Here is a 16,122-nt window from a genome sequence, read left to right as displayed (position 1 = left end):
TCTTGTACTTAAGACAGCGACTTAAGATTTCACATCGTTAATTTTATAGATAAGTGGATCAAATTTAGCCGGTGGCCCGACCAAATATAAAAAAAAAATGTTTTTTTTTGGACCACACTAATGCAGGGGTCATTCTATACCATCTCCTCTAAATGTGTCTTACTATTCTTTTAATTTTAGATTAATTTTATTTTAAATTAACTTATGAAAGATTGTAGTTCAGTTTTAGATTTAAATAACAGAAAAGTTTGATATTACTACCAAAATAATTTTTGAACAAAATGTTGTGAAATTCTTGCAAATGAAAATTTTGCAATGTTTTAAAGTTATTTTTTAAAGGTTATAATTCCACTGGCTTCATTTATAAATATATTTAAAAACAAATTTTTTAGTATATTTTAAAAACTATTAAATAAAAAAAATAATTAACAAAAATTATTACAAAAAGAATATAGTTGAAAAAAAAGTACGTATACGCCATAGTGAATTCATTGCTGGTTTTATTTTGGGTTTTTTTGAAAGGTGCGAATTCGGCTTCTATTCATGTCGTTAGAACTTTTTAATGTCTCATATTTTTATAGAGAATACGCATATGAAATAGATATAGAATTTTCCTATGAATTCGAATATTTTTTTCACAATTCCAAAAAAATATATTGTCACCGCGACTTTTTCAAAGAGACTTTTTCTTTTTATTTAATTTTGGGACTTTACAAATTCAAAAATACAATCTATCTAATAGCTTCTTAATAGCTTCTAGAAACTTATGATTATAACAAGAATTTTTTAAACTTTCTAACAAGATTATATCCAATCACTTGGGAACTGAGTTAAATATTCACATAAATTAAACATAATCTTTAACATTTGAGCTTGCTATTCGAGGAAACTTAAATTTCTACAAGATTATATAATTAGTAATGCGTTATAATACAGAAAAAGTGCATTTAGAGGATCGAATAAAAAACCTGTGTAGGCAACACAACAGTGAGAAATGAAATAGGAAATCCAACAAACTTGGTGCTAAAATTACACAATCAAAATTTTCTGTTTTAAGTGCTGTGCCAAAACAACCAACTCAAATAACAAGTTTATAATGTTACACGATGTTTTTTTCTCAAATTATGACGTTATAATTTTCTTTAAATGGTGATGACGCTTTTCTAACGTAGATTTATTTCAAAATCCAAATTATAAATTTCCTTACATAAAATTACAAGTGTACACCCATAATAAAATACAAAATAAACAAGAAAAAAAAAAAAACACCATAAAAAGTTTACACTCTTAAATGTTGGTACATCGATTTGTGAAAAAGATTTACTTATGCGGTTATACCTAATTACGATGACGTTGTTTACAACTGAAGTTTACTGCGTAACACTGATTTCATCGTCATTGAGGGAATAATTTCATTTAAAAAATATATATAAAAAACACACTTTGAAGGAACTTGATATAATTTGTGACAAATATTATACGTTTTCTTTTACCTACTGCAGAGATAGATAGGGAATTATGTAAATGTGTAAGTACTCGTAAAAAATTTATAAAAACACATTTCTATGAATTTCATTTTTTTTAATACGTCATAGTCGTCATTATAATGACATTTGTGATAGCAACATAAATATGGAGAAGAAAAAAAAAAAAAAAAGACTTGCTTTCAAGTGACACTGCAAATAATCATTTGAAAATGTCAATTCGAGCTCAAGTGGAAAATTATAATTTTATGCTTGGTAGGAGAAGGGGATGCAAAAAAATAAAGCAAAGCAAATACAAAAAAAATATAAAGACCATATTTATCCCAGTGAATGAATTAGGGGAAAAAGGCTTCTGTTGTTCAGTTGCTTTTTTCAACAGTTTTCAATCACTTTTTGAATTGAGAACGTTATTTGATGTGAAAGATAAGGTTTTAGAAATAATTAAAATTAAAATAAGGAAAAAGGTTAAGAAATCAAAATTTGAAAGGATTTTGGAATAATGGATAAATAATTTATTTAGTTGAAAATCCAAAAATTTAGTACCTGCAAATGGTACTTTTCTTGTAATATATGTATTTCCGACATATGATGATTTCGTGAACTCCTTTCTCCTTTGCCAAATTCTTGAAACATAAATCAAAACATAAATTTCCAATGTCTTTACCTACAACAGAAGTAAATTTACTTTTCTTACGAACGGAAGAAAGAACGATTATTTGTGAAAATATAACTCTTCTGTGTCGTATATTTCTCTACAAATGAGCCGTTAATAATATTCCGAAAATCGGTTTTATTATCATTGTTTTATTTTCCCTTTAAATGTGGCAACGGAATTATAAGCAAAATAGAAATGACTTATGTTCACTGTGGTGTATACGTATTTTTTTTAAATATATTTTTTTTGATTTCACTCTTTTATAACATAAAATATTCAATCTAAATACATATTGTACTAGTTTATTTATTTTATTGAATTTATAATATATGTAAAAAATGATTGCAAAGTAAATTCTTCATTGAGTAATATAAATTATAACAATGCAATTTTTTACGACTATTTTTGAATAAAAGAACTTTTATCTATCCACCAATTTCCAAACAAAAGAACCGTTATCATTTATTGCATATGAAATGTCTGTCTTATTACTGTATTGTTTTTTTTTTCATCGAGATTATATAAACGAACAAAATTGAAATTGTTGGTGTTCACTGTGGTGTATACGTACTTTTTTTTTTATTATTATTGTTTTTGAAGCTTCCATGAAATATTGTTTACTTAAACTCTTCACATATACATAACGATGCATATTTAGTGATCATTAAAAAAAGTTTTGGTAAAAAAATTTATTGAGTGGTAAGGCTAAATAAGAAATTCGTTTGATTATTAAATTTGATTGATATCAGTCATTTGGTGGATTTCAAAACCAAAAAATAAGAAAATGAAATGACCTTGTAATTTTGTTTATAATAATAATTGTGGGAAAATATCATTTGAATAGAATATTCACGATTTAGATTATGCTTTAGCTTCAAAACAAAGTAAGCTCGTTGAAATATTGGAATAATTCTTTGTATTAGCAACTTGCATAAACATTTTTGTGATATTAGTTCAAATAAATCCATTATGAATTTTATTTTATTTCTCCAGATTTGTAAAAATACCATTTGATTTTTGAAAATAAATATTTATTGCAAATAAGGAAAAAAATGCAGTAAACGAAATATTTATTGCTACTGAAAAAAATTTGTATTAAAAAAAATTTGTACTTTAACTGGAAAATATTTGCATTAGAAAAAATATTTATTGCAATTACAAAAATTTTGCATTAAGAAAAAATTGTATTGCAACTGAAAAATATTTGCATTGAAAGTAAAATTTTTATTGCAGCTAAAAATATTTTGCATTAAAAAAAAATTTATTGCAAACTTAAAAATTTATTTTAAATGCAAATATTTTAAGTTATAATAACATTTTTTTTAATGCAATTTTTTTTTTTTTTATTTCCAATAAATATTTTTTTTAATGCAATTTTTTTTCAGTTTCATACATATTTTTTTTTAAATTTGTAACGGAAAACAAATGCATTGAAAAAAAATTATTTTTTACAACCTTCAATTTTTCTAATAATTTTCGAATTTCAGATTATTATCAAAAATTATAGAGCACTTCTGAGTATCGTATAGTCATGGAACTTGTTAGAACAGTAAAATTGGTATAGTTTTTAAAGAGAACACACATTTTACAACTTTAAATTTTTTATGTACTCAGAAGGCGTGGTATCCACCCATTTTGAAATATGTGTAACAATTTAAGGTACTTTATCATCATAAAACCATGAAATTTGTAAATTATACAACTCACTACGAGCATAATTGAAATACTTTTGTTCACTATGGTGTATACGTACTTTTTTTGAAACAATTTTTGCGATACAATTTAACAGTAATTTGACATCAGAAAAATTATTATTATGCTTTCCTAGCATTGTATTGTTCATTCAACTCTATGTTTTAAGAATAAAATTTCACTTGCTACCCCTCCCTGCGCTTGTTTCCTATTTAGACTTAATAAAAATCGCCCTGTTATAATATTAGCACATTCTAATAAGTCAAACTTCAAGTACACATTTGAACAAATTACCACGAAACGTCAAAAAACAACTTTAAACGATTCAATTTTAAAAATAGAAATGCACGGTAGTGTATAAGTAGATACCCTACCCTTTAAACACTATGTAAATCAATACAGACAGTATTAACAACAACAACAACAAAAAAAAAGGTATAGAATTTATCGCTCTCAGAAACAAGAATTCATTTACAGTTGAATGAATAAATAAAAAACAAATTTATTAACACTTATCACATATCACACTTCAATTGATTGACATTAATCTTGTTTTTTTTTTTGTTTGTTCTTTTTAACTTTCTCAGGAATTGTCAGTGAAGCAGTGGCAGCGCACGGTTTTTAGCAGAAAAAAAAAATTAAATCATCTAAATGAAATCAGTTGAATCTGCAATGCAATCAGAGGAATACATCAGAAAGACACATCCATTGGGCATCAAATAAAAAAAAAAAAATAAAGAAGAAAAAATCCTACTCCTCTCGGTCTTTAGGCTTCTCTCTCGTCAGACAACTACGACAGTAATCTGTTTTTTTTTTTTTTTATTTTTCTTTAAATTAAATTTACGCGGAAGATTTTCAATTATCCACCTAAAAGTCATAGTCGCGTTGTCGTCGTCGTCAATCGTGCTTGCCGTCGTCGTTGGTTGCAATTTTTCATTCATTTACACCGGCAAAATTACTTTTCTCTCTTTCCCTCTCTTTAGTATCGTCTCTCACTCAAATGATGATACTAAATGAAATGATGATGATAATGATGTTGTTGATGAAGAATGACTAATAGACCAGTAATTGAAGTTTACTGGAAATCTATCTGCCATTGAAAATGCAAAAAAAAATAATAATATTCTCAAACCAAATTATGCGGCAAATTGAATCAAATTTGTTGAGAAGAAAAACCATCATCGTTGCTAAATCCACTCCAACAACAATAAAAACTGAAGAAAAAACTGACAACGATAGTAGCAGCAGCATCGTCCACGACGTCCATATCGTTGTCGTTGGAATAATGACAAATTTAATTTTAAATTACCGTTGCTGGTGGTGGATTTTATAAGCTGACAATTTGTGTCAAAATGAATGGCCTATCAAAAGACCCACAACAACGACATTGCCATTTTTTCTTACATCGTCGAAATAAAACTCAAATAAACAAGGATTATACTCATTTGATGATAATAGTAGGAGCTATCTCCTGCTGCTTCTCCTATCAAAGAAACAAAAACACAAACAAATTCAAAACGAAACGAAATAATACTGCATTTGACAATCAGACAAAAGGACACTTTACGAGAGTATACTATAGAAGCAGCGATAAAAAACTTAGAAATAGATGCAGGTTTATGTGGAATTTTTAAAAACAACATCTACAACTACACATTTATAAATAAATTATTATAAAAAAAAAAGAAGAAATTTTAAAGCCCAGAATATAACCAACGACGTGGACCAACGACGAAAGACTCATAAATAAATATTTGAACAGAATATTTACAGAAACCCATCATACAATTTTTATCAGCTTGGGCTTGGGCGCCATTTTTAGAGGCACACAATACAAAACAGAAAAAAAAGATTGAATTTTACATTAACATCCGGATTACAAAACGAAACGAGGGTTTCGGGTAAAACACCAGCAGCAGATACCAAGGATATTTTACAAAATGGCCGAGGTGAGTGATAATTTTCTACCCATATCCTTTTTACATGTAGGAATGTAAATTTTCTTTTTTTCTTTGGTTTAGTATCGTTTTGTTAGTGATTTTTGTATAGTTTAACGCCCTCTTGAGCACTCTCTCAGTTGAAGTACATACTTTAGCACATTCTAGTGTAATTTTTTTTTGTAGGTATGGAAGAGATTATGTTTGAGGGAAATTTATTCCACCATAACCGTAAAAGGTTTGTTTATGTGTAAATTGGATTTGTGGTAGAAATGTGGAAGTATAAAAAAAAGGATTGCTTTCAAATGTAAATTAGGTACAAAACTTGTGTCCGAGAGAGTTTTTGGTTTTTGGTTAAATTTTATGCCAAGTTCGTTTTTGTATTTAAAAAAACAACAACTCTGTATCCTGTGTATAAAGGAGTTTGAGTTGGAGTATCATTGAACATTTTTGCAAGTAATTTACATTTTCTATCACTTGAGGGAGTTGATTAGATTGAAGTTTGGTAAAGATCTTGAAATATTTATAAGATTACTTTTTTTTTTTGTTTTGTTTCTTTTTTGGATGAAATATAAGTCAAATCTCAATTGACTCATTGTTTTTGTTTGTAGTTACGAGTAGTGTATAGTGATTGGAAAAAGGGATTGTGGTTTCAATTTAATTTGGTTTTGTTTGTGTTATAAGAAGAAAGAGATGTTTGTAGAGTTTTAGAGGTAAAATAAAGAAATTGACTAAAATACAAGAAGTTTTAATTCGATTTGTCAGAAAATAACAATGTTTTACAAAAATAATGCTTTTTTGTAAACTACACGAAGAATAGACGACCAAAAAACAAACGGATTTCTGGATGAAAAAAAAGATTTTTATCTTAATAAAGTGGATTTCTGCCGACAGAAGTCGTCTTGGCAAAAAAATCATGCAGAAATCCGCTTGATTTTAAGTGGTCTTTTTCTCTGGGTTCATATTTATACTTAACGTGCTTGAAAAAATCATGTGACTTTTCTTATTTTATTTAAAAAGACATGCTGAGTCCTTTTATAAAGTCTTCTTTCGAGAACTTTTTTCATACAACTACCCGTAGTGGTACTGCATACCTTTTCGGTGTGATAATTCCTAAATACTTGTTAGTTTTTAACGGTTTCTAGTTTTTTTGTACTAAAACTGATTAGAGTCCTCATAAATGATTTGAACAATTTTCAGAATCGTAAAAAATTATATTTAACATATTCCACATAGTCCACTTTTTTTTTTATTTAAAATGGCGGACAGAATAAGCGTGTAAATAGAATTTTCTTTTTCAAAACAGTGTGTTCAGTGTTGATATAAGCTAGAAATTGTGCTTAGTTGATATCAAAAACGGTATTTGATCTTGGATTCAGGTATACTGCTCAAATTCAATAAAAAAGCTTAAACATTTTGAAAAAAATCAAAAAAATGGCCAAATTAGTAAAACACATTTCTAGACCATATATTATGATATTGCTTGAATTTTTTTATTTAATAAGAACGTTTTGGACATCTCTCGTTATTACATTTTATTTACATAAAAAAAAGACAATTTTGGTGTTATTTTGTTGCCAAGTAGGATTTAAATTAAAAATTAAATAAGATGATAATATAAAAAAATTCAATGCTAAATTAATCTGAATATTTTTATTTTTTCGCTGAACAAATTAATTTTCCTATAGATTTTAATAGGTTTTCTTAATTTGAGTTCAAAGTAAAAAAAAATGGTCATGTTTTCGAGATATAAAAAAATCAAGATGAGTTTTTATCTTCGAAATGTGATGTCATAGATTTTGTTTTAACTCCTAATAAACTAATATTTTGGTTAAAAAAAAAAATATTCAGTTTTATTGAACATTGTAGCTCATAATTGTTTTGTACCAAATTTTACGATTTTTAATTTTTTTTTTCTGTATGAATCCATCTAATAGATAAATCATTTTTTATTTCATTTTAATTTGCATTAGAAATATGATAATAAAATAAAAGTTTTGACAATTTAAGATATTTCTTTTTAACAAAAAGCAAGTACGACCGACCTAATTTGATTGTTTTTAAATAATGCTATGAAAACCATTATTCCCTTTTTATCTTAAAAAAAAAAACATTCCCAACACATTTAAACGTTTTAAACACTTCTTATTTTTCTTTATAATTTTTCAAAATCCTTACATTTGTCAAAAAGTGATAATCAAAAAAAAAAATTCCGTTTACCAATTCTATAAATAAAGATCTAAAATACCCACAAAAGTGTTCTATTGACTGAAATATTGGATATATGAACGTAACATTCTTGAACTCCTTATAAATATTGACCTCTAAGTCTTAACCAAAAATCCTTTAACATTATCTATGCAAACAATATTGTTATTGTTCAATCAAAATAACTATTTCAAAATCAAAACAAAAAAAAAACAAAGTTTACATAATTGTAAACCTCAATCAAAATCCAAAAGCCCTTAAAATACAATGAATGCATCATCATTCACAACCTTCCTAGACTATTAAAACAAAATTTTTGGTAAAGACATTATCAAAAGGAACAAAATTTTCTTATTCTTAGACTAAAAATCAACAAAAAAAAAATCATCCAACAAAAAATAATGAAAATTATGAACAAGAGTCTCTCTGTGTTCATCTATGTATTTCGATTAATATCTTATCCTTACTGTCAGTTGCAAATACATTTATAATAATATCTTTTGTTTTCCATCATAAAATACACCCAAGGCAAAATCATTTGAGGCCCAGTATAAATTTAAAGCACGTTTCCTTGATATTATTTCATTTCTATATACATTTAAGATATTTTTTTTTTTTTTTTTTTGATAAGTAAATTGTTTTAATAGGAAGTAAAAGCTTGATGGTTGATTATCTGGGTTGGATTAAGTTGGTTTCAAATTTAAATAAAATGGAAAAAACACACAAAGTGCTCGAAAACCTTAAATCATAGCAATAATCAAGAAAAATTACAAAACGAATACACAATTTTGTTCTGTTATTCAGTTTGACGAACAAAATAATTAATTGTAATAGATTAGTTGGAAAATTTTTGGATCGTTTTATACAATTACAATCCGTACTCTAGTACACAAGCTGCTGTTCTTTGGAGATGGTAGACTACTCATTAGTAGAAATCTAGTACTATCAACTACACTTCATATCTACTGGGACAAAAGATCTAGATATATATCTAGTACTAAATCTAGTACTAAAGGAACGTGGCTTATGTTGAAGCTGAACGAAGTTTTTATGTTATTTTTCTGATATACCTACACTCTCAAGTTCTTTGTAACGTCACAGTTGTCAAGAATACGTAACTCACCGCATTCTATTACAATTTCAGCATTTTATGAATCCCAATATGCAGCAGAGGTTTGTTAAAAGTCTCTCTTAAACAAGGTCGTCACTCAATCTCGTTAACGCTGGAAAACCGCAATAAGAATGCCTGTTGCTTTTACAATGAGCTTCAAAACCGACATTTTGCTTTCAGAACTCTATCCTATAATAAATTTCACTCGATATCATGCACTGTCAGTTATTTTTTCTTTAATAAATAAAATCTAAAATTGAAAGCAGTCACGCAATAGAATCAAAAAGCAACATTTTTTATACTGCCAATTAATAAGTTTTAAATTTTGTTACTGCGGTAAAGTAATAAAAGCTTTTTAATATTGTTTGCACTATGTCAAGCTGTCACCTCACACTCAATCAAACTGTCAATTGCCCTTCCTGGATGTTGTTGTGTTGTTGAAGAAAGATGTGGCTGAGCACACAAGTGCGGGAAGATGAAAATTTTATTTGAATTCGATTCCACCGCCGCCGATAAGAAATTCCTCACAAGTTCAATGTTGAGTTTACCATAACTATGTATATTGGTTGTCAATCGATTTATGAATTAAACCCCACTTTTCATCTATTTCGTAGTCTCACAATGTCTTAACTTCAAAGGCAATAAAATCATAAAATTACTAACAATAGGGATTTTCCACTTCTAATCGATTTCTTATCAGATTGATTAAGTTCCTATTTTTTTTTTTTGCCTTGATATTTGAAAGTGGTACAGTAGTCAAGGGCATTTGTAATTGAAGAGAGAGAGAGTTGTTTGATTTGTCAAGTTGATAGATAGTATAATAGAGCACACAAGTATTGGAATTGGAAGTGAAGAAAATCAATTCTGAGGCATTTCATGGTCAAGGGTGCTGATCAATATCAAATGAAATGATTTGTTGAATTGATGACAAGTTAAAGTAATCAGATTTAAGTGTAGGAAAAACAGTTTGTGGTTTATTGTGATGATGATGATTGGAAAAATACCGAATCTTTAAGGAATTAATTTAAGGAAATTCTGTTACAAATTGATAGTTGGTGAGATTTCACAAGAGAAATACATATACATATGTACGCAATATCGCGTACTGTCTCCCAATAATCATTTTTATCAAAAAGCCGACTTTCATGGTTCAAAACTGGGTTTTATGATTTTTCTCATAGTTTCTATAGCCATAACTGGAAAAAACTAAAATGGGACCACACTGCAGTAATTCAACTCCGTACAACTCTAATCTGCCCTGAGGGAAAAAACAACTTTAAATCAACGAAAATCACGTTGATTCAACTATTTTTCGGAATTATTTTGCGTTGAAGACAATTATTTTAAAATCACATTAGAACATCTTTAGTTTAAAGTGGTTTGCCGTTATAAAATATCCTTAAATCAAAGTTGTTTAAAAAAAATCACTTTAAATAAAAAAAAAAGAAAAAAACTGTCAGACACTGGGCATCGATGTGGGTACAAGGCGAAGCTTTATCAACGTGCTATCTCCCTCTCGGAGATAAGGTATCGGAGGTAAGGGTGATAAAATGCAAAAAAAATCTAAAGGACAATAGCCAAAATTTTTCACCGTCAGATAATTTTTTATTTGAGACGTAACTTACCCTAGGGAAAGCTAGCTGTTTTTTTTGGCTTCATACTGCCCAGAAACCATCGAAAACATTCACTACGTCATGATAAAAATTTGCGCTTCTGGCCGAACCAAAGACTTACAGCAAAATATACGACGCTTACGTGCACAATCCGCCATTTTGAATTAAAAATGCAAAATAGTGTGTTTCTGTTATTAGCAGCAGTTCAATTTCAAACAAAAATTGACAAAGCTCTTAGAACCTAAAACAAATCTTTGATACAAAAACCGCATTGTCAACAATAGTAAGGTTATATAATTTGGCATAAATGTTACATTTTCAATGAAAATAAAAATTTAAAAGTTTCATGGTAAATTTTATCACTGCACTACCAATTTATTTTTTTCGAAAAATTTATTTAAATCCTTAAAAATATTTCCAAACTTGATGTGAAAAACTTTGAAAAATAGCTATAACTTTGAGGAAGTGTGCTAAAAATCAGAACTACTGTGGTTTTGACAAAAGTTATTCTTCTTTGATTTGAAATCAACACCGCATGACCAATTTTTGCATGTAATAAAGTCTCTTGAAGCAGATTTTTATTGCCAAAAAGCGAACAGGCAAAGTTTGTTTATTGAAAAACCAAACACATGTGTGACATGAATGATTTTCCTTATTCTGAACTGAAAACACTAGCAGTTCCACAGGAATAAATATAGACACTAGCCCAAAAAATTAAGAGAACAAAAAAAAAATCGTGATTTTTTTAGTGATTTTCGATAGGCTGTATCTCAGTGAAAAATGATCCCATCAAGACAAAATAAAAAGCAGTTGAAAGCTCTATTCTTCTTGTTTTAGGATTAAATGTTAAAATATTTTCTTTCTTTTGAGTTTATTTGAACATTTTATTGATAAATATCGTTTAAATTTAAGATAAACCTAGGAAAAATTAAAAGTTTTCAAATAAAAGTTAATTTTTGAAAAAAAGCTTTTTATACCATTTTTGGATATTTTTCCTAATTTTGAAATTTTTTTGTTTTTTCTTTGTTTAGGTATCTAAAACTTAAACGATATTTATCAATAAAATGTTCAAATAAACTCAAAAGAATTTGATTTTACTCATAAAAAAGTTCAAAGAAGTAAGTCATTTAGACCTGCAGAAAAATGGTGTTTTATTTCATCTCAAAAATTCAAACCCTCACAACAGAAAAACTGCTTGATGAATAAGTCTGAAACTTTGCATATTAATTTCAGGTATATTAAGCTTCAATAATTAAGCCTCAGTTTAATCTTATCACCCATAGAAATTAAATAGCGGTAAATTTTCTAAAAAAACCGTAAAAATGCTTATTTTGATAGCTTTTCTAAATTATTCTAAAAAATAAGAAAACAATTTGTTTAACAAAGCAAACTTAACTTCTTTGTAGAAAATTAAATGAAGTTTTTAAATGTGTTCTTGAATATTCTGTACAGTGATCCGTTGTTGAGTTATTGATAGTCAAAGTCAAAAGTATGGTTTTTGGTTTGATGACTGATATTGCAGTAAAAAAAAATCGTAGAAGTTTGAAACAAAATGAATCTTTAAGCCTAATTCATAGATTTTCTAAAAATAATAATCATTTTATCAGAAAAAATGTTCCCACTTTCTTAAGAGAAAAGTAAAAACAAACAAAAATTGGAAAATGTTTGCTTTTTAACAGTTCCAACGATTTAGTTTTTTTACCGTTAGAAAGAAAATATTTTAACATTTAATCCTAAAACAAGAAAAATAGAGCTTTCAACTGCTTTTTATTTTGTCTTGATGGGATCATTTTTCACTGAGATACAGCCTATCGAAAATCACTAAAAAAATCACGATTTTTTTTTGTTCCCTTAATTTTTTGGGCTAGTGTATAATCAATATTGAACATGTTTCGCTCAGTGTATCAATAAAGATACTTTTGTTAAGATACTTGTCAAGTTAAAATTAAAATCCTTTTCATAAAATAATGATAATCCATTTAATACCCTTGAACCATCTTCTGAATCATAAATAAAAGCATAAATATGCATTCATTCGTGTGTTTGTTTGTTTGCTGCTTACTTGCTATTAAAATACCAAGCTAAATTTATTTCGAAACTTTTTTTTATTTTTTTTTTTGAAAAGATTAAATTTCCATCATCAACACAAAAAGTTATATACAAAAAATTAAATTAATGTCTGAAAATAGAAAGTTTTTCTTCTTTCTCAACAATTCAGAGAGGATGAGAGAGAGAGAGAGGACTAAACAATTCATCAAAAATAGCAAAACATCATAATCCTCGAAAAGAAAAACTTTCTTGTTGAATCAATTTGTTTCTTTTTCAACAACTAACTCAATCAAATTTGTCATTTACTCAACTTCTTCAATGTTAGTAGTACCAAACCAACATCTAGAGCAGCTGCAAAATGAACCAGAAAATCTGTCTCGATAAACCATAAAAGGAATCACAATTCTCATACAGAGAGAGATATTTCGTTCTCGACGATGATGATGATGATGAGGATAAAGTATCTTTATACACAGACGTTAAATAAAAAGATGACCTTACAAGTACCGTTCAAAATAAATATCCATCGTCCATCTTGTTTTTCTTTTTATTTTCGTTTCACATGATTGATTAACATTCATGCCACGTAAACAGCTTATTGGTCATGGCCGGAAATTTGTTCATTTTCAAGAGTATTTTTTTTTTTTCAACCGAAAAAACCAATCTTTTTCAATGAATGTTAACAAAAAAAAAAAAAAAAAAAAAAAAAATACATATAAAACGTGTAACAATAAATTTAATTGACTTTTCTTGTTCATAAATCATTGAATTTCTATTTCAACACCATGATAGCTTAAGTTGGTCCTTGGTCCTTCGAACTTCCGTTTTTTTTTTTTTAACTTTTAACTAACTATAAAATTAATCTACCACCTTTCAACCTTCCCATTTTGCCAACATTTTACAATGCAAATTAAAAACATTTTTTCCAAAAAAAGTTTGCAAACTCGACAATATGTACGAAATTGAAATATGTACTTTTGCATTCTTTATACAGCAGCGAAATATCATATATGAGCTGAAGGCACACACACGTATCTATACTAGGATGTGTTACTGGGGAGGAACTTTTATACCAAACTATTTGTATAGAGTTTCTGTGCTTTTTACTCTGTGATGTTGTTTGGAAACGGGAGAGTGTAATTGGAAGGTTTATAAATAGGACTTCTGATAGACTGAGAAATTCTGTTGAATTCTGTTTAAAATCTTACGCTAATTCTCAGTAAGTTTTAAGTTCTTCGATAGAATGTATTAATGTAATTCTTCCACTGAGGTAAAAACTTCGACACCATATCGTTAGAAGTCTCCTGAGAATTTATTATCAGTTAACCACAAATTTAAAAGTTTCAGCTGAAATTCAGCAGTTTCAATTAAAATTTACGATACAAATTTTACCATTTCCAAAAGGATTTAGAGTTGAAAAAATCAACCCAGTTTTACATAGAGTTGCCAAATTTCTACTGAAATATACCGTCATTGATCGCATTTAGGTATCATTATTCTTACGAGTTCTGCTTCTGAACAAGGCTTGATTGCTTAGACTTAGACAAAAAGTGTTTAATCATTGTGAAAACTGTATAAAAATGCTATAGTTAATCGCAATTATTCTTCTTACAAGTTTGATTCCATTTGGACACAAAGGCAACTCCAAAAATATACAATTTTTTTTTTTTGTAGAAGCCCTGATTTGCCAATACTCATATCTTCGGAAGAGTTTGTTTTAGACGTCTTCAAATTTGTCCCGTAAGAACAAAATGCCATGAAGGGGTTCTGATACAGCGTTGTAAATTGAAGCTAATAAATTAGCTTTTAAGTACTTAACTAGTGACAGTGACAACCAGGAAAATATTTTGGCTCATGGTAGACCAAGGAAGAACTTCAAATCGTGCACCGACCGAGTCAAACGATATAAAGTTAAAGAACTCAAACTTTTAATCTCATAACATCTTATAAATGTTCTATCATTTTTTTAAAACATTATTTCCTTTTTTAAAATTTAATCAGTCTTATGAATAGAAAACGGGTTCATAAATTCTTTTGAAATTTTGTCAAATAATAATATCTTAAGGGGGAAAATCTCTCCGGAATTTTTTATTTTTGCATTTTTTTTTTGCGTAATAAAGGAGATGGCACATTTTTCTATGGAGCTTGGGCCCAGTGTGTTCACTAACGAAATTGGTATCAAATGAAAGGTGACGGTAAGCACATTACGTGGGTAAAATATTTTCAAATTCGTTAGTGGGGTTTTGGAGATATTTGAGTTTGAAGTTTCGGATTTCACAATCAAGATTTCAGCTAATTTTTCGAACAATTAATCGTAGAATGCGTAATAATGGGTGTACAGAAATAATATTGGTATAAAATAAAAGGTATTTCTCTTGTCTATAAATCTGTATCAAAAGTTTTTTTCTTTGTTAAAAAAAAAAATAATACATATTAGGTATTTACTTCTCAAAAGGTGATTTTTTTAAGCGAGGCATTTGGCACATCGAAATATCAAAATATTCAGTGGTGACATGCACTTTTTTTTGCAATTTTTCGATAGCTTAATGTGTTACCTTTAATTCTATATATAAAATAGTTCTTTAAAACATACAAAAACCTTATAATAAGCAAAATACACAAAAACGCGCTGAAATATGCCTATTAAACAATAAGAATAGAAACTATAGTTCAGTCAATGGGGAAAAATCTGGAAAAAGCTATGACGTCAGCTAAGTTTGAATGCAGTATTAAAGAGGGGTTTATCCCAAGTACAAATCTCAGATTGCGTATTGTTTGGTCTTGTGGGGCGACCGCCATTTTGAAAAACGCATATGTCTCAATATCTCGAGAACGACTGGTCGGACAGAAAACTAGAAAGGACTTTTTAGATTGGAAATTAGTTAATCTTTCTTTTTCTAGTACATAATTTTTCTCTAGGAGTTATTATTTCAGAGTAACACTACCGAAAATTGTGTGTTTTTTGATATTTTAAATATTTTAAACAACCCTTAGAGTTAAGTGCGGAATTACTGAGAATGAGATACTTTGCGGTTCTGTTACTCTGAAAGTATAACTCCTATATAAAAATGATGTACTAGAAAAATGAAAAGATTAAATAATTTCCAATATAAAAAGTCCTTTCTACACATTCTACGATTAATTGTTCAAAAAAATAGCTGAAATCTTGATTTTGAAATCCGAAACTTCAAACTCAAATATCTCCAAAATCCCACTACCGAATTTGAAAATATTTTACCCACGTAATGTGCTTACCGTCACCTTTCATTTGATACCCATTTCGTTAGTGAACACACTGGGCCCAAAAATGTGCCATCTCCTTTATTTATCAACCGAAGAAACTATTTTCAGTGGTCTTAGCCTTAAATGAAGC

The 16,122-nt window shown here is 28.1% G+C and overlaps 1 protein-coding gene across 2 annotated transcripts in view; it reads left to right on the top strand.

Moving 5' to 3' along the window:
* Positions 1 to 16,122, top strand: part of LOC129912429 (adenylate cyclase type 9) — a 106,505-nt gene that overhangs the window by 40,739 nt on the left and 49,644 nt on the right. For both annotated transcript variants that reach the window (XM_055990646.1, XM_055990645.1), the window contains exon 2: positions 4,419 to 5,780. In XM_055990646.1, the coding sequence (XP_055846621.1) occupies positions 5,772 to 5,780 (9 nt within the window). In that variant the 5' untranslated portion in view covers positions 4,419 to 5,771. The remainder of the gene's footprint in view (positions 1 to 4,418; positions 5,781 to 16,122) is intronic.

This window comes from Episyrphus balteatus, chromosome 2, assembly GCF_945859705.1.
Source record: "Episyrphus balteatus chromosome 2, idEpiBalt1.1, whole genome shotgun sequence".
NCBI lineage: Eukaryota > Metazoa > Arthropoda > Insecta > Diptera > Syrphidae > Episyrphus > Episyrphus balteatus.
Note: the sequence above shows the minus strand (reverse complement) of the source record. Positions and strands in the feature narration are given on the sequence as shown.